General features: G+C 37.5%; 2 protein-coding genes across 3 annotated transcripts in view; both read right to left on the reverse strand.

The window, feature by feature from the left end:
- Positions 1-1,601: 1,601 nt before the first annotated feature.
- LOC306849595 (protein FAM110A-like) lies at positions 1,602-7,713 on the reverse strand. Its single transcript, XM_079384754.1, has 3 exons — positions 7,467-7,713; positions 7,311-7,348; positions 1,602-4,275 (listed from the first exon to the last, which is right to left on the reverse strand). Exon 3 carries the CDS (start codon positions 4,139-4,141, stop codon positions 2,867-2,869), a length of 1,275 nt encoding a protein of 424 aa, XP_079240880.1. The 5' UTR covers positions 4,142-4,275; positions 7,311-7,348; positions 7,467-7,713; the 3' UTR covers positions 1,602-2,866.
- Positions 7,714-7,985: 272 nt separating this feature from the next.
- LOC306849596 (uncharacterized protein) overlaps positions 7,986-26,828 on the reverse strand; it is a 40,778-nt gene continuing 21,935 nt past the window's right edge. For both annotated transcript variants that reach the window (XM_079384755.1, XM_079384756.1), the window contains 9 exons: positions 22,756-22,939; positions 21,284-21,397; positions 20,804-20,941; positions 19,179-19,382; positions 17,980-18,166; positions 16,533-16,859; positions 14,962-15,240; positions 14,504-14,875; positions 7,986-10,418 (listed from right to left, as the gene is read on the reverse strand). In XM_079384755.1, the coding sequence (XP_079240881.1) occupies positions 10,009-10,418; positions 14,504-14,875; positions 14,962-15,240; positions 16,533-16,859; positions 17,980-18,166; positions 19,179-19,382; positions 20,804-20,941; positions 21,284-21,397; positions 22,756-22,939 (2,215 nt within the window). In that variant the 3' untranslated portion in view covers positions 7,986-10,008. The remainder of the gene's footprint in view (positions 10,419-14,503; positions 14,876-14,961; positions 15,241-16,532; positions 16,860-17,979; positions 18,167-19,178; positions 19,383-20,803; positions 20,942-21,283; positions 21,398-22,755; positions 22,940-26,828) is intronic.

The following is a 26,828-nucleotide window of genomic DNA, read 5'->3' on the forward strand; positions in this document are numbered from 1 at the left end:
TTTTTTTTATTTATTCATAAAGTTGTAACTGGCCTCTGGAACACAAGTAAACTTTTAACAGGGTAAACTTTTATAAAGGTGAATGGGAGATTGGACTAATTACTTTTGCATCCCTATTTGCTCCATCATAAAAAAACTTTCCAAAATAGAAAACGAAAATGATGGAAGTCAGAACAGATAAAGATAAAAACCCTTACCACCCACCATGGAAGGAGCCTGCTGATTTGGGTCCAGCTAATTCCTGCTCACTAGATACCCAACAATGGAATCAGTCACGGCATCCCAGGCATGACTGATGAACAGAATCAAAGATACTGAAAAAGGCTCCATCTGCATACCAAACAAGAGCAAAACAGAGAAATGAGGGTAAATAAGGGAATGCATACGGGATATTTTCCACTTCAGGGATAAGATTGCTGAGATAAAATGCTTCTATGCAAAAAATCTCAGACATAACTTTCAAGTCAAGGCAGTTGAAAGGTGCAACTTCTGTACACTTTCATTGAAATATATAAATCCCAAAAATATGGCCATTCAAAATTAGCATCAATTTTAAACAAATGTTTCTTTATATTACAGTAGATGTTTTGGCAATGCCCTGTTCTTTTTGGAGGATCAAAAAGTGTTAAATAGGCTTACATTTTTCCATCTTTTGTAGCTTTTTCCAGGTATTATAAACTTTCTTGATTATTCCATATTACATAATACTTCATCAATATGTTGCTCGGTCTCTGAAATGACCTCGTTTTTTGGGGCCAATGTCACTTTGGCTGAACTAGCTTTTTTTGTATGTATTTATATAAATCATTATTTATCCATATTAACATAATTCAGGTGACAAAAATGCAGATTCTTACCTGCACTACATCTAACAGAAAGATCTGTAGAGAAAAACCCATAGCAATGTTGGTCATTTGATACGGTACACCACCTACTGCATAACACAGCTTTCTGGAATGGGGAAGCCTCACCTTATTGTGAAGACACAGAAAGAGCAACAAAGACAGAGACGTCGGCCTCTTAAAAATGAAAATGCATACAAAAGTTATGCTCTGTATGGATGTGTTACAAAACACTTTAAGAAGAACTTACAGAGGTCTCTTGTCTTTCTCTATTGCCGTGTTCATCACTGATACTGGTGAAAACACTGTTCTTTATCTGGCCGTGTTGTAGCAGTTGGCATATTGTGGTCAGGCAGCGTGATTGGTCTTTGGTGGTCGGTTTTCTCACTAATTATAACAGAATCTGCTGTAACAAACCGAATCTGCTGTTGAATACTAAGTGCAGTGAAAGCAGTGAAACTAGTCCAGCTGAATCCTGATTTCACTGATCCTCCCACAAGAACAGCACACTGTAACTAGAGCTGCTGTCAGTCACATAGGGACTACTTTTACAAAGTCAACACGAATATAGAACAACAGTGATTTTTTGTATTTTTTATTAATATATATCTTTTATTATAAACTTTCCTTTGTTGGATTATAGATTTCATTTGGAGAGAGTGTTTTAGATAGAGACAAAACACCTTGTCAGAATTTCAGTGTATCAAGAAGGTTCTTGTCCCATTCTTAAAATCATATTGTATATTATGCATTTTTTTTGTAAATTTGTTTTAAGTGATTTATTCAAAATTTGAACACTGCACAATGGCCGGCAACCATTATTGTGCACATTACAGAGAGAGCGATTTACAGTATGTTGGACACATGAATTACGTTCTATTCAATGTTGGAGAAGCAACTTTGATACTGTAGTTTGTCATGCTACAATTTAAAGTAATTTAGCTATAGTCAGGTCTACAGGAACCAAAGCTTCTCAGTTTCTCTCCTGAGAAAGCGTGACCCATGAGCTGGATGCTAGAAGGCTAGTGTTTCCACAACTTTGATGGAAATATACAGTAGCAAGGTTAAAACCGTGGTCTAAAAATTTAACTACATCCCCCATAGTTTTCCTGGCCATAATAACAGGAAGTGACAATTAAGTGAAAACAGAAAAAACCTTGTGACCTTCAAATGCTGTATTCTTTTAAATGCTATTTTTATGCCAGAGGAAACACCAGTTTTGACGCCACCCCAATTCAAGCAACTGTTCTTTTTTTAACAGTCCAAACTGTTTCATAGTAAACTGAAGTGCTCTGGGGTAAATTCATTTTTATTACCATTCTCAGTTTGCTAAAGCGGCATTTTGTCAGTACAACACAACACTGGTTTTTGGACTGCCATTTGATGACAGACCCCTTACCAGATTAAATCTGCTCACTTCTGCACAAATCATACATGGAGCATGTTGTGTACCATTGCGTTCAATGTACCAAATGTTACAAAACATCAAAGTCTACCCCTTTCTGTCTAATAATAAAGATCTGACGTGAGTGTGTGAACCAACAAGTTTTAACACATTGACAAACATTAAAAATATTCACATATTATTTTTGCCATTGCATGATACAAAATAGAAGATTGAATTGTATTAAAGCTTAGCTGCAATAAGGTAAACAGTAAAACAAATTATTTTTTGGATGACGGAAGTACCGCTGCATGCATCAATAATCCTGCCATTGTTTGATTTGGCCTGTCAAGTATAGCCTATCATTGCTGAAAAGACAACAATGCAACAAATGCATTGTGTTTAAGAGTTTATTGGTGGTCACCATAACCATGCAACTATGCATGCTTGGTTATTGTTTGAGAACACAGGTGGCTACAAGTATAAGCTATTCTATATGACACAGCAGTTTTAACAAGACAAATCTAAAATATACAGATGAGAGACAAAATAATGAATGGGGAAGTAAGTATTTTGTACAACATATTTTGTATTTGATTTCAGTCTGAATAGTGGTTGTTTGTTAGTCCCTTGTTGTCTGTTACATATCGGCCACTTTGGGACTCTCTTTGGCCTGGCGCATCCCATAAAGCCACTTGATCACTCGAGCATTTTTCTCAATGACCGACACACCGTAAACAGGCCGTTCATCTTTTGCTGCTTCTTCTTCCTCATCTTCACCCTCAGCCGAACGCTCGGATGCCGGCGCACTGGCGCTACGTAGACGTGAAACGGACACAATGTCAGAACCCGGTCTTGCCAGCTCCTCTAAATCTGATGGGTCAAGGCCACAATAATTAAAGAAGCGCTCAAGTTCTGCTCCTGCTCGTGAAAAGCAGTCGCTGACGTCAGATTTTGAGCGTGTCAGGGAAGGACGCTTCCTGGAGCTTGTTGAGGAGTGGCGAGTGATGGCTGGAGATGGCAGGGACTGGAAGTCATTTTTGAGCGAAGTAATGGAGTTTGGAGTAAGTGGGGTTGGAGAGGGACACGATAATGGTTCTGTGATTGGTTTTATGGAGAGGGGAAGAGGTGGGCTAGATGGGGATTTGGAAGAAGGTGAGGTTTGCGCAGCACAGTTTTGTGGTTTAATAGGTCCTCGGGTGACATCTGTTTGTGTGGCATTACGGAGCCTTTTGAAATCAATTGGCTGCTGATTTGTTTGTGTGTACGGTCTAAGCAAGCGCAGAAGTTGTATTTGAACCCGAGGTGTGGTTTGTTGCACCGGTGGCCAGTTCTGTAGCTGTGGTCTACCAGCCATCCTCATCTGAGGTAACTGCGGCCTGACGTCAACTCTCCGCACTGTCATGGTAGGACATCCACTCGCCCCTGAGGCTTCAACTGGAGCTTTTCCTTGACTTGCTGAAGTCAAGCCCAGAAAAGGTTCTTCCACTGTTGGAGAGGTGGCCTTGCATGGATATGTAGCATCGTTCTCTTTGTTGTTGGGTTGTGTAGAAACGACTGGAACGGTGGCATCCCTGACTCCATCTATCAGCTTGCAAAGATGTTCCAGGTTAAGAGGTGGCGTCTCAGACTTTGTAGGTCTTGCAGGGATCTTCCTTGATGGCTGTTGAGCACCTTGTCCACTTTGGCTGTTGTTGTATGGACAAATAACTGGCTGCTGCTTCTTCAAAGCCACCTGTTGGCTCTTGACGTACTTGGCCTTGTCTGCTTCCAAACGTTCCACCGCGCTTGGTTTGCGAATGCCTGGAGATGATTTGACTGGACAACTGGACTCTAGGTTGCGACTTGGAGTGCCAGGAGTTACAGCCAGCCTTATTATTCTGCGTGACGATGGCTGGAGAGTGTCAGCTGACATCCTTGGAAATGAAAAACCTCAGCTGTTTCTTTTTTTTTTCTGCACTTGTTTGCTTGGAAGTAGATGAATAGACTTACAGGCAGAGTATACTTCCACGTTAATGCATTGGAGATTCTGGATTCACGTTTTAATACCTGGGGGGGAGGGGACAGAAATAATTATGACAAACAGACAATTGCAGCTAGACAGTTTACTCTTCTATGCACCCACACTTTTAAAGACTTTGCTTTAATAAGTAGATTTTTTTTTTTTTGCTGAAGAAAATATGAGTGGTGCTTGCCTGCACAAGTCACCAGCCACAATGTTAGGGCGTTGTTTGTCGGTGCTTGCCAGTGCATTGCAATGAGTGTTGGGTTTTTAGAATGTGGCTGGGTTTGTTGTGGCTAAGTGTTGCTAAACAAAATATTTTGAAGAATGTGGGTAACAAAACAGTTTCTGGTCCTCATCGATTTCCATATTTTTTCCACATTCTTCAAAATATCTTCTTTTGTGCTCAACAGAAAAAAAGAAAGTCATGCAGGTTTGGAACAACTTGAAATTGCACAGAATCTTCCTTTTTGGGTGAACTATCCCTGTTGTGCATCACAGTTTCGGGGTCGAAATGCTCCTTCCAATAAGTGCTAATATACACCCACCGTGTGCTCTAATACTACTGAAAAATCATGGTCCTACACATTTTTCATCTTTATAGCGAAATATCATTTGTCCAGTCAGTGATTTTTTTTTTTTTTATATATATATAATTTCAAATATTGGTGTCTGGGATGATGTGAGCCCAAAGAATGTACACGGTGAGTTTTTAAACTCTAAAGGTCTTTGCACACTGAGTCCGAAAGTTTTGTCCGAAATTTTCGCACGTTGAAAAATAAATACAAACTGTTTACAAACTGCCACCAAAACTTTCATCCGTCATTAAAAAAATCGAATCAGGTTCGATTTTCTGCGTTTTCGCATCTGTAACAAGCATTTTGATAGGAAAGGATGATACAAAAAAAAAAAAAAAAAAAAAGCATACGAAAATTTCGGACTCAGTGTGCAATGGCCTTTACCGTAAAGAAATAGTTCACCCAAAAATGAAAATTATCCCTTGACCCTCAGGCCATCCTAGAAGTATGTGACTTCCAGAAAATACAATCAGAATTGTATAAAAAATGGCGCTTCCAAGCTTTATAATGAATGGGTGAATGGGTGTTGATATTCAATAGTTCAATAAAGTGCATCCATCCACCATAAAAAGTGCTCCACATGTCTCCGAGGAGTTAATAAAGGCATCCTGAAGCGAATCAATACGTTTTGTGTAAGAAGTTTTATAAACCATAATCTCTAGCTTCTGCTAACTGCTAAACAAAGGAAACTTTGCTCCTGTAAACAAAACTTGGTTCTTGCGAGACTAGCATATTCTAACTGGAGTTTACGCTACACCTACGTCATCCGCTGGAACGCCACTCTTTCATGAATGTGCGTACGACGGGTAGTGGAAGCAAGAGATTACAGTTTATGAAGTTTTAAATATGGATATTTTTCTTACACAAATGCATTGTTTCAGGAGGCCTTTATTAACCCCCCGGAGCCGTATGGAGCACTTTTCATGATGGAAGGATGCACTTTTTTGGACTTCAAAATCTCAACAGTCATTCACTGCCATTATAAAGCATGGAAGTGCAAGGACATTTCTTAATATAACCCCGACTGTATTTGTCTGAAAGAAGAAAGTAATATACACCTAGAATGGCTTGAGGGTGAGAAAATCATGGGGTAATTTAAATTTTGGGTGAACTATCCCTCCCTTTAAAGGTGTGCAGTATATGAATAGTGGTCATAAACAAGTGTTGAGATTCGGACTAAAGTTTTGGAACGAGATACAGGATATGATACGTCCTGAGTCGCGTGTCTGTCACGCGACTCTGTTTACCTCTTGGGCTTGAACCGATAAAACATACTTGAAAACGGAAGCTGGCGATTATGATAAGGGGCATTACATTTCCGACGCGTGCTTGTGGTGTTCGGCCAATCACAATGCACTGCGTCAGTTGGCCAATCAGAGCAGACAGCACTTGTTGGAAGGAGGGGCTTTGTAGAAAACGATGCGTTTGAGAGAGGTGGGGCATAGAGGAACTACAATAATGTACAGTATTTGAAAAATAATGTGTTTTTTGAACATTAAATGTCTACATATTCTTTAAAATAGCTACATATGACCCCTTTATTTTAATTGCTTACAAACATGATAGCACAACTCTCATCGGCAAGCTGCACAATTTGACTCTTTCATGACCATAACACAAATAGTGCAGGACATGTTATGCTTCCAAAAAAATGAACACTTGGGGTTAGAGGTTTGTTCCTAAGTATGAGCATTAATACTAGTAATACTTGCTTTAGCAAACACCACTTATTAGCTCTTTAGGCTGTTGCAGGATGGCTTGAAACCATTATGAAGCCATTCTCAGAAGACTCCATTAGCAGTGGCTAAAAGGCTACCACTTTCTTCTAGAATATCGAGGAAACTAACATTCACTTCATTGATTTTTTTAAAGGAATTATTAATTGAACACTTCCTAAAATAACTGTAAATCACACTGAAAGCTTATCTCAGTGCCCTTCTTTTTAGCAAATCAACATGATTGATATAGAAACATTTATCCAAGATTGTGATGATTACATGCCCACTTAGGAATGTGACCTTACCGAGAAATGTGACACTGACGTTTTGATGTTTCATACTGGATTTTTGTCCAGTGTTGTTTTAATGACAGTGTTTGTTTTAAATGACAGCTGTGCTGCTATTATCAATGGACTTAAGATACTTTCACTTAGCAAAGTACGGCCAATGATCTACCAGCTCATTGTCTAAATGTTTATCATTCTTTTAACGTAACAGCCAGCACTCCACCTAAGGTTAAAGTGCGCCGTGTACTATCCTTTCCTGTCTTTTACAATCCGTACATTATTCATACTTTCATCCTCTCTGCTCTCCAGTTATCTCCATCAATCAATCAATCTTACTAACCTCACTCTCCCTTTATATATATTTCTATATACCTGTTTTAAACACAACAACGAGGTTATAATTCAAGATGAAGTGAATATGAAATTGATCCCTTAAGGCAAGAAAAAAAAATTAATAATAAGGTCAACAAGAATAAATGGAACACAAGGTTTCACTTACAGATTCCAGGCATGTCTCTACATGATCCAGGGTTATATCTAGAACCAAAACAACAGTTACAGGGAATTAGAACCAGACAGAAAATATACTGTATGTTAGCCACATTGTTTAAATGTATAGATCACATTGAGACAATACACACACAGCCAAACATACCTGCGACTGTTTCAGGAAACTCAACAGCACCGGTTTCCCCTTTAACTCTAAAGCTCGAGTCAGGTAAGACAGAGTCAGGATTCAGTCAGTAATGTCTTTTGTGTGTCCGAGAGCAGCAAGCAAGCAAGGCAGATGGTACACGCATGTGTTTGTGTTAAGGAGAAAGTAAAACTCGCCAGACCGGTTCAACCCTCTCCTCAAACACTCCTCCTATGCTTTTTTTGTTGTCCCATCCAATCAGAAACTCATTCGCACTCCAGGAAGTATGTCCCATATGCCCTCTGAGTCACCTGATCCCTGAAGAAAAAAGAAACGTTTTACCTTGAGAAAATTCTCATGCCGACTTTTGTCTGGAATCTCTAAGTGTCGCAGTATGTAGAGAAGAGACGAGTTGTTTGACAGCAAATTAGTTGATAGTCAATTATTTTTAAGACAATATAATTCTGTATTCTAATTCACATTTTTAGCTTAGTACCCTAATAATGTACTTTAACATACAAAAAATATATAAACAATGTTTAGGATAAAGTGTTTTATTTTTCTCATTAAAAGATGACTTTTTAAAGTTTCTCAAAATATTTGAAACCAGAGAGCAGTTTGATATTAATATAAAACCATCACCATGTTGTTTATAAAAATACAATTCTAACAATCCTTTTATCTCTATTTTGCAAAACACAAAGTGTCTCTTTTTTAAACTCTCATTTAGAGGTTTGAAAAGCCAATATTTACATATAATACAGTTGATGAGGAGATAAAGACTATATTTTCCCACATTCTGTTCTGGCCTGTAGACTTATGACTTTTTGCTATACAGTTTGTTTCTAGTACATGCTCAAATACAATAACGCCACAACATTGTGTTTGCATTTCAATAAGTTTCACATTTAGTTAAACCTTAAGCAAGTGCAAATTACACAGCTCTCTCAAAACCAGTCAAACAAGCAACAACTATTCACTTGTTAAAGTAGTTTGTTTTAGATTTAGCACTTTTTAACTTGTTCTACGGCTTTAGAAGATGTGAAACTTAAGGGACTATACGTTTTTAGAAATATAACCAGCGTTGGAGGTAATGCATTACAAGTAATGCGAGTTACGTAATCAAGATTTATTTTTTTCAAGTAACTACTAAAGTAATGCATTACATTTTAATTTACATGAAAATATTTCTTACTTTTTTCAAATAAATATCGTTTTCCCATTTACTGACCGACAGCTCCTGTTTGCATGTTGAGTAAGTGCAGAGGCATTGTGTGCGCTGTGAGAACATGATGCTTCCTGTAGTTCCAAACTAAATGTGAACATGCATTTACTCATCTCACACACACAGAAACAGATTCAGTGTTCCTCAAAATGGACAAACGCAGTTAAATACAAACTCCTAATATGACAAACCTGCAATGTTCTTCAGCCTGAGGCTTATTCATGTCACTTTTGGTGTGAAAGGGCTTTTACATTTGCCAAAAATAGAACTTTTTTGTATTAAAAACAAACAAGAACAGGCCAGATGAGAAAAAGTGATGCAAAAGTAACGCATTACAATCCATAAAACGTAAAAACGCAATTAGTTACTTTTTTAAAGGAGTAATGCAATATTACTTTTAAAAGGAACTTTCCCCAACACTGAATATAACAACAGCTCATGATGGTTTTGCTGAATACATGGAATGATCTTTCACCAACACACAGGCTGCGTGAATAGCATACCACAGCTGTATACTGTTCATACAATTCATATTTTCCTTAGGCATGGGATATTTGTCATACATTTGTCTAAATTTGACAAAACATGCCGTATTTATTAGGACAAACACTGTGTAATCCATCCCACAATGCAATGTGCTTGATTTGACCACACACTTTCCATATAATTGCACATCTGTGATTTTTAATGCCTTATTTCATTATTTGATCAGCAAAGACATTTTAACACAAAATTAGATTTAAAAACATAAGATGACTATTTTTATGAAGTTATATGACAACACTATCACTTTACTGTTGCAAACATTTAGTGTTGCATTCATGAAACATAATGCATACCGGCTTTTTTTTCAATATGGACTTTTTAATATGCAACTATGACCTTGTATCATGTAATTCTGACTTTATAACTTGCAGTAGAGTTTATATCTCGTAATTCTGAAAAAAAAAAAATTGCAATTGCGAGATAAAAAGTCAGAATTGTGAGAGAAAGGTCTCTTTTTTTAATTCCGTGGCGGAAACAAGTTTCCATATTGAACAGCATGCCAAAATTGGAGTGAATTTATTGTGCCAAATGTTTGTGTTGTGTGAAACGTTTCCTGTAACAAACTAAATTTGGATTAGAAATGTTCCTCGGCCTTAATAATAATGGCAGTAAATTTGACTAAGCACCCTGACACTGAAACTGATATTGGATAATATATCATCATCACCTCTATAAAAATACTGTTACACAGATGCATAGGATGTAAGAGAGTTGTCACTCATCAACTTTGATCTTGACTGAGCAGCTTGCTGGTTCAGAGAGTCTTGACCATTTTTAACAAACGTCTTGGTCTCAGGACAGTATGCAGTTCTTGTCCTTGTCTTTTCTACCAAGACTCTGTGTCCTTCTCCTGAAGCTTCCCCTTCGGCTCTTGTCCTCGTCCTTTGTCTGTCCTTCTGCTGCTTGCTCTTCACCCGTCAGCTGTGGCGGCAGAGGAATGCGCTGGCCCAGAAAGAAGCCTTCCTCCTCGGAGTCTGAGGAAGAGGAGCAGGTGGAGCAGGAGTCTTCGTGCCGGTAGCGGGTGGAGTGCAGGGTAAGGCTGCCGTCCAGGACGCTGTTGGACCGCCTGCGGTCTCCTACCCTGCATTCCAGGGTTTCCAGACGAGGTCTGTCGCTTCGTGAACCCCGGGAGCGTCTGAACCGCTTCTCCGTGGGATGATGGCCACCGCTTCCCCGATGGAAACTGTGCTGGTACGACCCATCTGAAGGAAACATGATCAAATGAGTTTTAGAACGATGTAAGTCATAACAACATTCACTCGAAGAAAAAAATGGTGCTAAAAGTGGTTCTTTGGCTCGTAATCATAGGGGAACACTTTAAGTGCTACACATAGTACCTATATATTTAAAGATGGTGCTATATAGCACCTCAACTACCACAAAGAACCGCTGAAGAACCAGTTTCGTTTTGTGTTGTGTGTATAGCTTGTGAATAGTTCACCCAAAAATGAAAGTTTGTCATCATTTAACTCACCCTCACTACAAATCTCACAGCTTTTTCATGATTCATGAAGAAATCATTATTTTGAGTGAGATCTACTGATCCAGTTCACAAAACCAGTCTGAGTGATCATGAAACGGGCTGATCCAGTTCATTAGCTCGCTGGTTTAAATGATTATCAGTGAATACTGACTTAAATATTAGTCTTCACACAAAGGCTTCATACTTTTATTGTTTTTTAAAGCTTGACAACCAGAGTCCCACAGTTAGGGCTGCACGATAAATCTTAATTTATTAGGCAAAATCATCTGACTGCAATATTTGCCCACAGGATATTTATCCCGTTTCATTCATTTGGCCATTGCGTTATCTTAGATTGGTAACAAGCCCCCACAAGCTTTCATGGTCATGGTTGCAAGATGTCAGGAGTTAAAATGGATCAATTTTCTGCCCGGTGTTTCACTTAATCTTCCCAACCTGGCAACCATGCACACGTTCTCTCTACATTATGGAAAAAGTGCTGATGAGGTTAAAACACTGGCAAATTTGCAGTCTCTATTGAGATATTCCACTCAGATAAAGTGTCATGTGTTTTGTTTCACACTGTTTGCTGTGATTAAATCTGTGAGCACACCATGTTAAGTCTGCTAAGTATGCTTATGCGAAAATGTAAAAAAAAAAAAAAATGTGTATGAAAGTGTATTAATTCTGATGGGGAAAAAACCCCAACTATGACTGTAATTGCGTTTGATTAATAATAGTTATTATATTTCTTGAGTTTAACCATTATTGTGCAGCCCTAGTCCTGGTTCACTCATCATATTGAAAATATGTGAGAATATTCCTCTGAAATTCATTAGAAGAAAGTCAGTCATACATGTTTGTAGGGTGAGTGAATGCTGACAGAATTGGCATTGTTTGGGTGAACTATACCCTGAAGCAATCATGACATGATAAACTACTTGAATTTCTTGTTTTGGCTCACTGGTTTCAGTCTGGCCTCATCACTACTCAGTCCATCTGTCCAAACCAGAATTTGAATAAAAAAAATAATAATAAAAATCAAATGCGACTAAAACTGCATCAGGTACAGATTCGAAACACCAACAGCTTTGTTGTAGTGTTAAACAAACGTGTCTTTCCTAAAATAACACATGACTGTATAATCATAGTATTATGAGACTGTACAGCCCCATTGGTTTATTTTAAAATTATTATTTAATTCTACTGAATTAATTATTTGCTTTTTGTGAATTTATAAACCCTGTGCCGTTCCCTCACAAACCCTTGTTTGGGAAAACCAGTCTTTAAACATTTCCAACACAACCTCATCAGGTATTTTATGATTTTCTTTTAAAGATTTTCTTTTTAATTATATATATATTTCCATAAATAAGGTAGAAAATATTCAGACCACTTTGTTGGGTATGATAAATGGAATGGCTATGAATTTTTGTTCTTTTCTAACAAATGTGAAAGATGATGCTAAACCTTCAGAAACTCCTAAAGTGGTCAGATTGGGACTAAATGTTGGTTGGAAGTTATTTGTATTTATTTTCCCTATTTCTTAAATAATCTTTCTTACATAAAATTTTGATTCAGAGGACTTATAAAAATCGTATTTTCTCTAGCTGTGCACACATATGAGGGTATACACAGTGTATACATTAGGGTTTGACATCAAAAGATGAATATGAGATGAGAGATGAACATTTCAGCTTTTATTTACAGGTATTTTCATCTGGATCTGATACACAACTTAGAAGATAGCACCTTTTGTTTGAACCCACCCATTTTTCATGTTACCAGAAGTATTGGAACAGATAGAATTAACAGATTAAAGTGAAAAAGACTTAATATTTAGTTGCAAATCCTTTGCTTTCAATAACTGCATCCAGCCTGTGACCCACTGACATCACCAAACTTTTGCATTCTTCTTCTGTGATGCTTTTCCAGGCTTTCACCGCAGCCTCTTTCAGTTTTGGGGGGTTACTCCCTTCAGTCTCTTCTTTAGCAGGTAAAATGCATACTCTACAGGGTTTAAGTGTGGAGATTGACTTGGCCAGTCTAAAACCTTCCACTTCTTGCCCCTGATGAACTCCTTTGTTGTTTAGGCACTATGTTTTGGGTCATTATCTTGCTGCATGATGAAGGATCTCCCAATCAGTTTGGTTGCATCTTTCTGTAAATTGTCAGACAAAATATTTCTGTAGACTTGAGTTAATTTTGCTGCTGCCATCATGTGTTACATCATTAATGAAGATTAATGAGCCTGTCCCAGAAGAAGCGATGAAAGCCCAAGCCATTACATTACTTGTGTAATGTGTACTATTATGTACACCTGTGTACACTGTGTTTCAGATGAGCTTGTATGTTTGGGATCATGAGCAGATCCTTTCTTTCTCCAAACTTTAGCCTTTTCATCACTTTGGTTCATAAAATCAGTCCATAAAACCTTGTCCCAGAAGTTTTGAGGCTCTTCTCCTATTCTTCTTGAGTGGTTTGCATCTTCTGGTGTAGCCGCTGTACTTTTGTTCATGAAGTCTTCTGCTAACAGTAGATTGTGATACCTTCACTCCTGCCCTCTGGAGGTTGTTGCTGATGTCACTAACAGTTGTTTTAGGGTCTTTCTTTACAGCTGTCACAATGTTTCTGTCGTCAACTGCAGATGTTTTCCTTGATCTACCCGTTTGAGGTGTGTTTCTTAGTACACCAGTGGTTTCTTTCTTCCTCAGGAGATTCCAAATGGTTGTACTTGCTATTGTCAGTGGTTTGTGCAATGGTTTGATTGATTTTTCATCTTCTTCACAATTGCTCGTTTTTCACCCATAGACACCTCTCTGGTTTTCATGTTGGTTAAACGTCTAACTAACAATAAATGCAGTCTGCACGGATCTGAAACTGAGCGCAGACATTCAGTGCTATTTATTGTTTGAATAATCAGTTAATAGGACACACCAGGGCAACAAAACCCACCTGTCAGTCGCATGTTCCAATACTTTTGGTAACATGAAAAATGGGTGGGTTCAAACAAAAGGTGCTATCTTCTAAGTTGTGTATCAGATCCAGATGAAAATACCTGTAAATAAATCTGAAATATTAATCTCTCATCTCATATTCATATTTTGATGTCAAACCCAAATGTTTTCAGTCTACAGCAAAAATAAAGGAATTGGCCTTACTGTTCCAATACTCTTGGAGGGCACTGTATATTGAAATAAGTATTTTATGCTCACCAAGGCTGCATTTATTTGAACAAAAATACAGTAATATTATTGTTAAAATAACTGTTTTCTATTTAAATATATTGTAAAATGTCATTTTTCTTGTGATCAAAGCTGAATTTTCAGCATTATTACTCCAGTCTTCAGTGTCACATGTCATTCTATGACACCCTTTTATGATTTGGTGCTCAATTATTAATAATGATTCTTATTATCATTGTTCAAAACATTTTTTCATCCTAATATTTTCTTGTGGAAACCGTGATGCTGTGAGACTTCAGAAACATTAAATAAGCTGGTAAAACGTTAGTTTAGGATCAAATATCACTATTAACTAGTTGATTATTAGCATGCAATAGTACTTTGTTTATTAATACTCTACTACAACAACTACCTTACTTACTACCAATAAGCTGCAGTTAGGAATTAATTAAGGGAATACTCTTAGTTAATAATGAATGTGTTCCCTGAAGTGTTACCAAAAATCATAATGATTCAAAACTTTTGACCCTTTTCCATTTGTGCCCTTGTTGTCTATTTCATTACAATTTTAAAAAGCAGTTAAAGCCGTTAAATAGCCTATAATAATAGCACATTGTTTTAACAGGCATTATGATCTTACCCAGCAGGTCCATTTGAGATGGCACTTCAGTGCAGAAGCGCAACCTGTGTCCCAAACTTCCTTCAACTTCCTCTCCATCTTCCTCCTGCTCCTCATCATCTCCCTCTCTTCTCTCCATCTCCACCCGTTCCTCTTCCTCCCACTCTTCTTCTTCCACTGAATAACTGCAGCTGATTGGCTCTCTGAAGCTGACCCTGGCGGTGCTGCTGCGGACGGGTGCCGCAGGGGCGTCCTCAGCTTCAGTGACAGCAGAATCCAGCAGGGTCGGCGAATCAGACGGATCGAAGAAAACAGGGGGCGGAGGAGGCGGGAAGGAGTCAGAGTCATTTAGATCATCAAATGCATCTGAAGACTCCAGTTGAGAGGAAATTCCTATGACGGAGGAAGCCAGGAAAAAAATACAGCTTCAGATATGATAAATAGCTATACTGAATCTGACTCTGTAAAATCAAGCATACCTGGACAACTGATGTTCCCACAATCCTTTGCAGTGGAAGTCCCTCTAGAAGTGCAGCTCGTCGGGAAAGGGCCGAATTCTGCGTATCCGTTCAGCTCCACTGTAAACTCCAGACTGTCTGGCCGGTGATCCACTTGCTGTGTGCTGATGCCTGATTGGTCCTTGCAAACGAATGCTGTCCTGTCATTGGCGGCTGGACAGAGCTGTGAGTGTCGTGTGTGTATTTGTTCATACGGTGGAGGTTGGCCATTCGGTTTAGGATGGAAAGAGGTGTGAACACCTGCAAAATGAACAAGCGGATAATTAGAGATTCTTCTGAATATGAACAGTGTCAGTTACATGGAGGACATTTTTACAATGCTGATCATGTAGGTGAATCTCTTAAAGAATTTATACTGGTTATGTTTTGAGGGTGTAGAGAATACACAGAAAATACACAGAAGTCACATAAAATACAAGGGGGAGCCCCTTGATAAAAACAATCTCTCAGAGAAGTGGGGTGGGGGGTGGATGGGGGTTATAAATCGCATCAAGGACAGCAGATCCCCCTCAATAGAAATCGTATTCTAGGGCCCGGGGCCCGTAGGGAAGAGCCTTGGGCCCCCTGTACACAGTCCCTTTTCTATTTATTTTGAGTTGTGCAAATTGTGCAAATGTTAATATTGCCATGTAAAACGGATAATATTACATTTAGTTGACTACATCTTTGCATTTTTAACAAGATTGTTCTCTTGCAGGGTTTCACACAGCTCATTTCATGGTAGAACAGGGGTGTCCAACCCTGCTCCTGGAGGGCCACCATCCTGCAGCGTTTAGCTTCAACCCTGATCAAACACATCTGAAAAATCTGTACATAAAAAATCATATTTTGTTACATAAATTACATTATATGATTGTTTAGGGATGCTGCTAAACCGTGCAGGACAGTGGACCTCAAGGGATGGAATTGCCCACCCCTGAGGATAAAGATGAGACAGTTAAAAAATGTAAAAATACAAAAAATGTCTATGCGTCAATTTTAGGACACTTATACATGTCATACATGCAGCATACTTTGAATAATCCATATTTGTTTGCATTCAATAAATGATAGAATTATTGATGACTTGGGCTGTTTTTTATACCCTAAACAGGCAACGTGACCTGGGAGATACAACTCATAAAATCCAAAATATATCAAATATTACAAAAATGATTTTGAATATGTTTTACTTAAGTCCAAATGATATAAAAAGTGACATGAAATGATTTTTTGCTGATCATTTTCCACTCTTGCCTGTTTTAGGGTTAATAATAATTATTTAAAAACAAAACTAAAGAAATAAAACATTAAGACATATTACAACTAAGAGAATATTTGGGAAAGTATTATTACTTGTCATGAAAAGAATGTCACATTTCTTAATATTACTAAAAGTAGTCTTTCTTTATGCAAAATATTTTGTTTTTCTTTTGACTTTAGGTTAAAATATTTCTTGCTGGCTTTTGTGAGATGCACCTGAATTATGTGTGTTTGTTTGTTTTTTTGAGAAAATAATGCATATGTGTGAAGTGTGGCATCATAACATGTACCTTCGTCGTCCAGGGTAAAATGACCCCCGTTGGCTGTTGTTGTGCTAGCTGCTCTGACGTTGGTTCCCTCCTGTGGCCGTGGTGTGGAAGTACGCTGCTGGTTTTGAATGCTCTTGTGTGACACTGGTTTGCTCTGCAGGGCAGAATCGCAGGAGTCGGAGTTGTCTGGGTCCTCCCCGAGCGAGCAGGAGCGGGAGCAGAAGATGAGTCCGCTGCGAGGCAGGAAGGGTCTGCCCAGCAGAGGGAGCCGACAGCAGGCGCAGCAGAAACACGTCTCGGATGCATGCCAGTGCTGGCCCTCGTACGTCATCTGACCCTGGTCTATACCTGCAGACGGAGAGAGCGAGGAAGTCAAACGTTCAAACTCTTCAGTCATGTAACATCTCAATCAGGAAGCACAGCATTTCTCTGTAATTACTGAGCTTTTTACTGCCATCATTGGGGTGGCAAGTGAGAAGCACAACAAATAAATGTTTTATAAATGCAACTAGTGCATCCTTTTAAAAGTATAACACTTAAGCCTATGAAGTAGTATTGTAGAAAATAATAATTAATGGCATTTTATTTACATTACCATTCAAACATTCAAGGCCATTTTTAAAATGTATTTTGAAAGTCTTATACTCAAGGCTGGATTTGTTTGATCAAAAATACAGTAAAACCGTGAAATATTATTCCAAAAAAAAAAAACGATTTCTATTTGAATATATTTTCAAATGTGATTTATTTCTGTGAGATAAAGCTGAATTTTCAGCCTCATTACTCCAGTCTTCAGTGTCACACGATCCTTCAGAAAACAGTTGTGCTGCTTCATATTTTTGTGGAAAAAGTGAGAACAGAATTTATATGGAATAGAAGTCTTTACTGCAAATTCTGACAAATTTAATGCATCCTTGCTGAATAAAAATAATTTATTTTAAAAAACTGCTGATCCCAAACTTTAAAATGATAATAGCATCTGATGTTCTGGTGGCATTACATAATATAGATTATTAAAATGTTGAGACTTAAATTTCATAATAAGTTCATGATAAATAATTCTCAATATTGTAATGCAAAAATGTACAGTGCCCTCCACTAATATTGGCACCCTTGGAAAATATGAGAAAAGGTGGCTGTGAAAATAAATCTGCATAAATATTAGTGGAGGGCAATGTATATTATGTTATGTATATTTCTACATAATGGTAGTATTTGTTGCATTGCCTTTAATTTAAATGGTTGTAAATATATATATTATTATGTGATATTATGATAAAAAGTGGGAAATCAAATATTAAAAAACATGCAAAATTCAATGTAATTGATTAAATGTTTTTGTTCAGCCTCAGAAAATTCTGCTATATATTTTAGTTGTATTTAGTCTAAATGTTCTTTTGATCTTTTTTTCCACTCTGTCACTGTGTGTCATGTCCGTGTAAATTAATCTAGTGTTGTCTGCTCTCACCGATATGTTCTCCGCAGGTGTCGCAGTATTCGGCGTACAGAGACTCATAGCAGTGACAGCAGTACGGCCGGCTCTCTCTCATGATGTAGCGCTGGCCGCCCAGCGCCGTCTCACACTCGAAACAGCAGAAGTGCTTCATGTGCCAGTGCCGGCCCTCCGCCTCCGTACACTCGTCCGCAAAGATGATCTGATCACAACAGGAGGAGTAAGATACTGCGTAAGTCACATGCACAGCAACAGTACGTGTGCTTGAACCATGCTGGGCCAGACTGAACTCTATTAGTTCATTTAATAAATAGTATAGGATTGTATAGTATTGTTAGTACATCAGAATTATTAGTGAACTAAACATTTTTTTTTTAATGTAAATAAAATAAATATTAACTTTTAACATTAAATGAAAACAAAAACCATATCAATAAAAATTCCCAGCTAGCTGCCAAGGCAACATTTCTCATATTTGCTTAGAAAAAAAAATAATTACTAAAATTTAAACAGAAAAATAAACTATAATTTAAAATAAAAAGGTGAGGCCAAAACAACTTAAAAAAAAAATGTAATTTTTATAGATACATTTTATAATTATAAGTAATGTTTAAATAATAATAATAATAATTATTGTTATTAAATACTCATTGATGCACGGCTGAGATCAAATTCGGTTTTGGTTATTTAAAAATCACAGCATGGGATTATATAGTAGTATTAGTATAACAGAGTTATTATAGTTGAAATAAATGAAATAAAATTAAAAAAAAAATCTATTTTTTAGTTTGTTGAAATAATCAAATTAAAAAAGTATTTAAAAAAATGACTAAAACGCAAACAAAATTACTAAAACGTAAAAACGCGAAAACAAAAAATATCAAAATAAAATCTATTTTAAAATACTAACAGAAACTATAATAGTGCCACTAAAATAGCACTGTTCTATAGACATTTTTTATTTTATTTTATAATTAATAAAATACATTAGCATTTAAATAATTATAAGAATTATTATTAAACATTCATTGATGCAGGGCTGGGATCAAATTCAATTTTGGTAAATTAGAGCCTGGGTCCCCTGCATGAGCACCAAGGCTCAGTGTGTCTGGCACATATGTGATTACCATGGCTTCAACACATTTAACTACCAACAAATGGAATTAAATGGGAATAAACTGTAGGGACAAACAGGACGTCCGGTGGGCGGTCACCTCGTCGCAGGCCTGGCAGCGGGGTTTGATGTGCTCGGCGTGGTGCCGGCCGCAGTAGATGTGTCCGTCCTGATAGAAGTAAATGAGATCCACCAGCAGCTCGTTACAGGAAGTGCACTGGAAGCACTGAGGATGCCAGCAGGAGCCGTGACCCGCTCGTGACGCAAACACCGCTATGTCACCGCCGCAGATCTGCCTGCCACACTGATCAACAACAGAGAGGAAGAGAGATTTAGAAAGTTTCCAAACTCATAATTACATGTTTGAAACTCAGCACTTTCTGAAAGCACTGGCAGCTCCCACACGACTGCTGGGATGAGACAGAAACAAGCAGAACACTGAAAGATCCCGGGAAATCTCCTGATCACTGCAGTTTTACTTGATTTATTTTACTGATATAATAATAATAACAATAATATTTCACAATAATAATAATTTATTATTATTATTATTATTATCATTGTACTGTGAAATAATACAATTATTAATATTATTATTAAATACTTGTTTATTTTACAAGACAATGTTATTATTACTATAGTAATATTTCTTTATTTTATCTATTTTAAAATAATAATAATTGTTATTATTAAATAAAATTTTAATCAATAAATAAATATCACTATAATACAATTATTATTATTATTAAATGGCTCATTATTTATAGTACAAAATTATTTAGTTTATTTAATTTTAATGTAATTTAAATAAAACAATCAAAATATTATTAATTGTATTTTAAAATTATTATTATTATTATTATTATTATATTTAAACACTCCATACTTTTTTTTTTTTTTTTTTACAATACAATAGTAGTATTATTACTACAGTAATATATCTCTTTTTTTATTAATTTTTTTTATATTTTAGTAACATTAAAATAATGAAATATAATATTATTATTACACAAAGTGCAGGATGAGTCATACATATTTTTTGTATTTAAAGGTTTATCACCAATAAATGTAATTATTCATTGAACATTGAAAAAATCCTTAAGCCATTCTAGTGTGTATTTTACCACAAGGGGGTAAATCTGCTTCACATCATGTCGAGCACTCTTTAACAGCACTGTCTTGTTATTTAGCAGAGCGACGCCTCTATAATAAAGCCAAAAATTAAAAACTTACTAAGTATACATATGAAAGAAAGATTATGTACTAATTCTGGCACTTCTGTGTTTGATGACATAAAAAGACTGAGTATTCACACAAATCAACACAACATGACACAAACTGCCTCTCTTAAACACAGTCACCCTCCTAGCAGCTACTCATCAGCTGGAGTGCATTATGGGTGTTGAAATGTGGCAAAACCCTTGAAATATCGCAGGGGGTGGATGGAAAGTATGCGCTTTTATCTATATATGATATCTGGCTTGGCTGTGCTCAGGCTGGAGTTTGAATTGATCACAGCATATCAAAAAGTTTCCTGAAGCCACATGCCAGACGAGAGCCTCTTCAGCTCAAGTAGCTCAATGCTCCACACTTCAGCTGAAGTGATAGTCGGATAAGTATGCACTCTTTTTCCTGAACAGTGAGTTGTGATTTCAAGGTGACGTAACACATCAGGGCTGATGTGATCACCAGACTGTCAACATGGGAGTGTCTCTGTTTCTCTACCTGTTGACAGATGGCTCCGGTCATGGTGACTGGAAAAAGTCGTACGATGCCGCGGCCCAGATTCTCTCTCTTCCTCTGCTGGCTGAATAACCTCAATTCTTTCTTCTCTTCTTCATCCAGAGAGTTACAGTACTGAGGCTGTACACACACACATTTACAGTACTGTTACAACTCACGCAAGACCAACACACACTGGCAACATAACTTTATCAACGTAATTAATGAATTCAGGTGAATAAAATGGATAAAAAAGTGACAGTAATGTACACCTGACAACATGTAGCATACTGTACTGTTGTTTTTAATTACTTTTAAAAATTAACATTGCATACTGCTTACTACTATAACAATAAGTACTCAGTGTGCATAAGCTAGTATTCAGATCAGAATCTAAGACCAGGCTGTAGGGTTCATAGATTCAGGATTCATAGCTGTGGGTTTGGGATTCAGAGAAAAGTTTGAGGATGTAAGCAGTTTTACCTCGCTGTCATGGGCCGGCAGCTGGTGTAGAAGCTGTTTAATTCGATATCGTTCTCCTGGACTGTTGACGTATGGAACCTTGTCCTCTGGAATAAAGCTGAAGTACTGATACACCTGTACATACATGAACACAGATAATTGAACGTAGACGTGAAAATGCATATGCAATGAAATTCATGAACGCTTTGGAATACAGACCTAAGGTTGGTCTCTTTCACAAAATTGAGGTTCCAGTGAGATTTTGTTTAGGCTTCATACCAAAAATAGCCCCCAGGTATAAATTTCTGTCAAAATAGACCTTTCCAATGATGTTTTGTCAAGATGAGAAAAAGTTGATTCTAAAATACTATAGTGAATATTTGTAATATGACACTTGACACCACCCACTAGGGGGAGGAGCCTGCTAAAAAGATTTAATGTACAGTTTCCATGGTAATGCGATGTCTAATTTCAATGAATTTTGAGTGTTTAAAGCCGGGCTCACACTGTGCGATTTTAATAGTCTTTTACGATTGTTGCTTGTCAAACTACGTTGAACTCTGGGATCTCAGTTGTCATTAATGTACAACAGTCAAGACGCGATAAAAACGGGTGCGTGCAAGAAAACGTGTCCGGAGTTTTACATTATAATTCAATAGTGGCGTATTTGCGAAGAATAGTGTAAGCTGCACTACACACCCAAATGAAAACTGTGGCGCAACCAGTGTTTATATAGCAAAGGAAACATATCGTATGAATTCCCGTGAGCGGAGGACGGGAGCGCCGGAATTTATGGCGGTTTTAGAAATCGCTAGCATTAATTCTGATAATTGCTTGTCTTGAAAAACGAAGACAGTTTGACGTTCATTGTAGGAGACGTCACACTGCAGGAAATGGCAACTGCCATTAATCGGCTGTCGGTGAACATGTCAAAGCAGCGATCAAAGACTACAGATTTTAGCCTAGGATTATAGGAATCTTTTAGGATTTTCAAAATTTGTCTCAGATGACCAAATCGTGGCCTAAATCACACTGTAAACTGGACTTAAGGTTTCGATTGATATCTACTAAAATATGTGATAGGGAAAAAATGCAATTAAAAAAAGCACACACTTAAGAAAAAGAAATACACACTTATAATACAATTGTACATTGGCTTAGAAAACTACACACAAACTGTGACTGGTCACTTTTCATGAGTACAGTCTCTTCCTGTGCAAGTGGGTGGTTACTGGGCAGAATAAAATAAAATGTGGAAAAGACATAATGCTAAATATCAAAACTACATGAGGCAACCAACATCATGTTTTGTCCTTAGTGAAGCTTGACGTGTGAACCACCGTTATGTCTCATTGTATGAAAAAGAGCATCCGCTTTGTTTGACAGTGCAAGAGAGGCTGTGATTGGCTGATTCAGAGCAAACTCTCCAATCAGTAAACACTTTACTAAAATGTCAATGTATGTATAGATTCTTCTGAATGCTGCCTGCTCACCTGTTCAGGCTTGATCCCGGGCGGCACCCAGGCGTATTCTTCCGAGGCGCAGCCCGAGTCATCATCGGATATGGAGTGCCTCTGGAAGTCTGACACCAGCTTCATCATCATCCTCTCCAGCTGTCCGGGCACAGAGCGCACCACATGCTCCTCCCGCACACACTTACAGTGCACACAGATCTTCCTGTGGAAACAGGTCAGCAGAGCTGTTTATAAACTTTATAAACATGAGAAAGAGGGAGACGGCACTGTCCATGGTACATTTGTGCAACTTCAGCATTTCCTCAAAACGACAATTCACCCAAAATGCGGTCTACTCGCCGCCATGTAGCAAAATAATATTCTTGAAACGTTTTTCATGAAACACAATAGAACATATCCACTCATTTCCACAGTCAAAGTGGAAACCATTCACAACTTGTGTGCTATATTCAAAAACCCAATGTATACTGTATACTATGTGTACAATGTGTGCAACACAAATTTCATTATCAGAACAGTGCGTACAAACTGAACATGCACCACCATATTTTTTGTAAACTCCAAAATATACTTGGGTTGTTACATGAATGCAACGGTCCACGCACAGTGCATGAGATGCTAATTCCGTCACCAGAAAAGTATGCATGTACTGTAAGCTTTGGTAAGCGGGTCGCACATGTGCATTGAATTTGTTTTACACTAAGGTGGCAGCACTGCCTCGGGCCATTACCTCACAGTGGAAAATAAAACTAAAGAGACGGAACAACAACAACAAAATAGCAGAGACTGCACCAAAAACAGACAGCTGCATTGACAAGCACATGTGTGAGAGAGTCATGAGATTGCCACAACTTTATTTTAAAAGACTACAAAGGCATTTTTATTATAACTTCAGGAGAGAAATAGCGCAGACACTGGACAAACATGAAGCTTTCTAGAATGCACGTGTTGACCTCCTGTGTTTGCACACACTACCAAATGGAGTATACTTTGAAAGTCTACACGCTTCACTGTATGCATATGCTAGTGTATGCATACAAAAATAAAGTATACCTTGAGGTTGACCGTGCATACAAATTTGCCATCTCTCCTGGTGTTATCACTAAATTTAAAGGCAAGGTAGGCAATTTCGGAGATGTTAGCAATAGCAAGCTAGCTTTGAAAGCATAAGATCCCATCCTCCTTGCAAATCACTCTCCAAAGCCACGCCTCCTCCAAAGCACACGAGCATGCACAGCAGACCTGAGGCTAACCAGCGACACGATGAGAGATGCATCAGTGCTGTCAGATGAGATTACTTCACGAAAACATTACTTTACAAAGCGCATAATATCACAACCAAACGAAAGGGTATTTGATTCTGAAAACAAAACATTAGACAACCAAACAAAATGAGTTTCTGACAAAATGTGTATTTAATGCTATAAATGAGTCTATGTATAAATGTCTAAAGTGTTATAAATGAGTCTATTTTAAAATATGCATTCATTTAAATGAAATCATTATGTAAATAACCATTTTAAATAAACGAATGAAGACTTGATTCGTCAGTTTTTGAACAAATCTCTTGAATGAATGATTCAGACATCAAATACATTTTAACAGTCACTGGTCATCACTTAATGGCATAATGTAACATAATATTTGAAGCGTAACATTAGGCTAGTTCCAAAGGTCAATTACTCATTTTGATCGCTGCTGCCGCAATATCAGAGTCTATGTCCGGACTATAATATTTTATCCCAATACTTTCCTTATTATTTAGCTAAAGTTTGCAAAACAGAAATGTAGCCTACTGTGTAGAGCAGACTTAAATATTCCAATGTGATTGTGATTTCAAAGCTTTAATTGGCATAGCAGAATCGTCATTTAGGAATAAGACTGCATGTGTTTGAATCGAGATCACGATCTTTTAATGATTTCTCGTGCTTACATATGAGCCTATATAGCCTATGTATTTTTGTAGCCCATGTGTCATATTTGTACCAGACCTCAAACGTAACCCGGGCCCAGGCCTGGACGGCCCCCTGCTTCCGCGACCCATGGTCATATATGGATAGATATGTTTATTAAAATAATATACTTTTAAAGACCATGCATTCGACTGTATGCATATGTTATTATACGTGTCAAAAATATATACTTTGGGCTTAACGATATGATATCATGTCAGTGTGCCAGTCTGTCCGATAGCAAATGTCGATTACAGGTCTATTAAACACCCGCTAGCCACTTTATTTTCACTTTTTGAATTTTTTTTTCATTCTTAATGTGAAATAAACAACCCTCAGACTTGATATGCGATGAGAAAAGGTCAGTCATGCCAAAAGATAAAGTCACGGTCTTTACTCGCCACACCACGGTTTCTGTTACCACACACTGCTTGTGTCTTCATTTTGTCAGGCTTGAACAGTCAGTGGTGGGTGGAGCTAGAGTAAATAGCTTTCAGTTATAATAGACACTCTGTAATTAATTAGTTATGCATTTATTCAATTCAGAATGTGGTCAAACCCCGTCACTGACATTCTTGGACGCTAGCCAACGTGACTGATGTTCACGAGACCTATTATTACTCCTCAAAACACACCATCATTTCAGGCCGGTGATTCATGACTTACAGCACACACTCGCATAAAATGTGTTACATCAACTCTTGTTGACATTCCTCAGATATCATATGTCAAAACTGATCTTGAGGTCAAATTTGAACCTTTTTTTTACTTTCTGCACAATACTGGGCTTACTGTGAACAATTCATTATTTAGCACAGAAAGAATTTCAACATCAAATCAAAATGTTATGACTTGATTCAGCTTTCTATGACTTATTTTAAGCTGATGTTATGAAGCCCTCTTGTTTCTCAGGCTCTCGCCTCTGTCATAAAGATAATTTTCACAATCCAATCAATTCCTCAATGATAAAGTCAAGCCCTGTCCTCATTTTTATTTATTTTTCTTCTCACTGACTATCCTCTTTCACTCAAAAGTATGTCATATTATGAAAAAAGAAAGAAAGAAAGAAAGAAAGAAAGAAAGAAAAAAGACTGGGTTGCAAATAGCTTTCATGCTGATTCCCTAACCATCCATAAAATAATTAAGGCTAAGAATAAATCCAACTATACACAAAAGAATCAAGGAATGATGTGCCTTAAACGGATACACAAATAAAGACACAAGTTGAGTAATATTTAACAGAAAAAAGGAAAGTAGCATGTGCGTACAGACGAGCCTGTCCCTAGGATATCTATTAATATGACAACATGATTCTAATGTTATATGACATCTAGGATATCTATTAATGACAACATGATCTAATGTTTCAGATGAAGACAACCATGGCAACAACAGAAACAATGACTAGAGTCACGGCAGTATATTCAGATCTTACACTTCACCACACAAATAAACACCATATTTTGATTATGTTGATTTAGAGGTTTTAGAAATTGACATAACAAATATGATACAGCAGGCTTCACAGGGTTACAAGTAAACTGACAAAAGCTGAAGAATACAGATACTGTGTCTATTCTTAATGAAACTGATGTTGTTGAATTGCCTGTTATAATTAGAGTTATAAATTTGCTTAAACAACACTAAATTCATTTATTTAAATGACATGAAGTTTTATATTTTCCTGTAATATTATTATTTATTACGCAGCAGGTGTTCATTACATAAGCCTAAACTAATGTAATGTAAACTAACAATAATCCTTAAAACATTAGATTAAAGGAGAATGAAGAAATACGTACTGAATACGGTTCAAGAATCAGCCATGAAAGCGTCCAGGTGTGACACACTTTTCAAAGCAACTAATCCTCTGTCCTGACTCTGACCCACAACACAACACAACAAACATCCTCCTTGGACGGAGCGCTGCTGAGACTGACGAGTGTCCCGGTCTGAGCCGCCGTCACATCACACCACTTCATCTCAGCTTTCTCTCGGCCTCATGCTGAACATGAGGTCAGAGCCGGGTCTCCACGTCCACATGGAGGTGAAGCGGCAATACTGTGGCGGACGGTCCGTGTGTGTGTGGATGGGATGGGGGTTTAATCCTTCTCAGTACAGTTATGGGATAAGCGCTGC

The sequence above is a fragment of the Barbus barbus genome (assembly GCF_936440315.1).
Source record: "Barbus barbus genome assembly, chromosome: 29".
Lineage (NCBI taxonomy): Eukaryota > Metazoa > Chordata > Actinopteri > Cypriniformes > Cyprinidae > Barbus > Barbus barbus.

Coding starts and splice junctions, on each gene's coding strand:
- LOC306849595 (XM_079384754.1), bottom strand. CDS start 4,141: ATGTCAGCTGACACTCTCCAGCCATCGTCACGCAGAATAATAAGGCTG.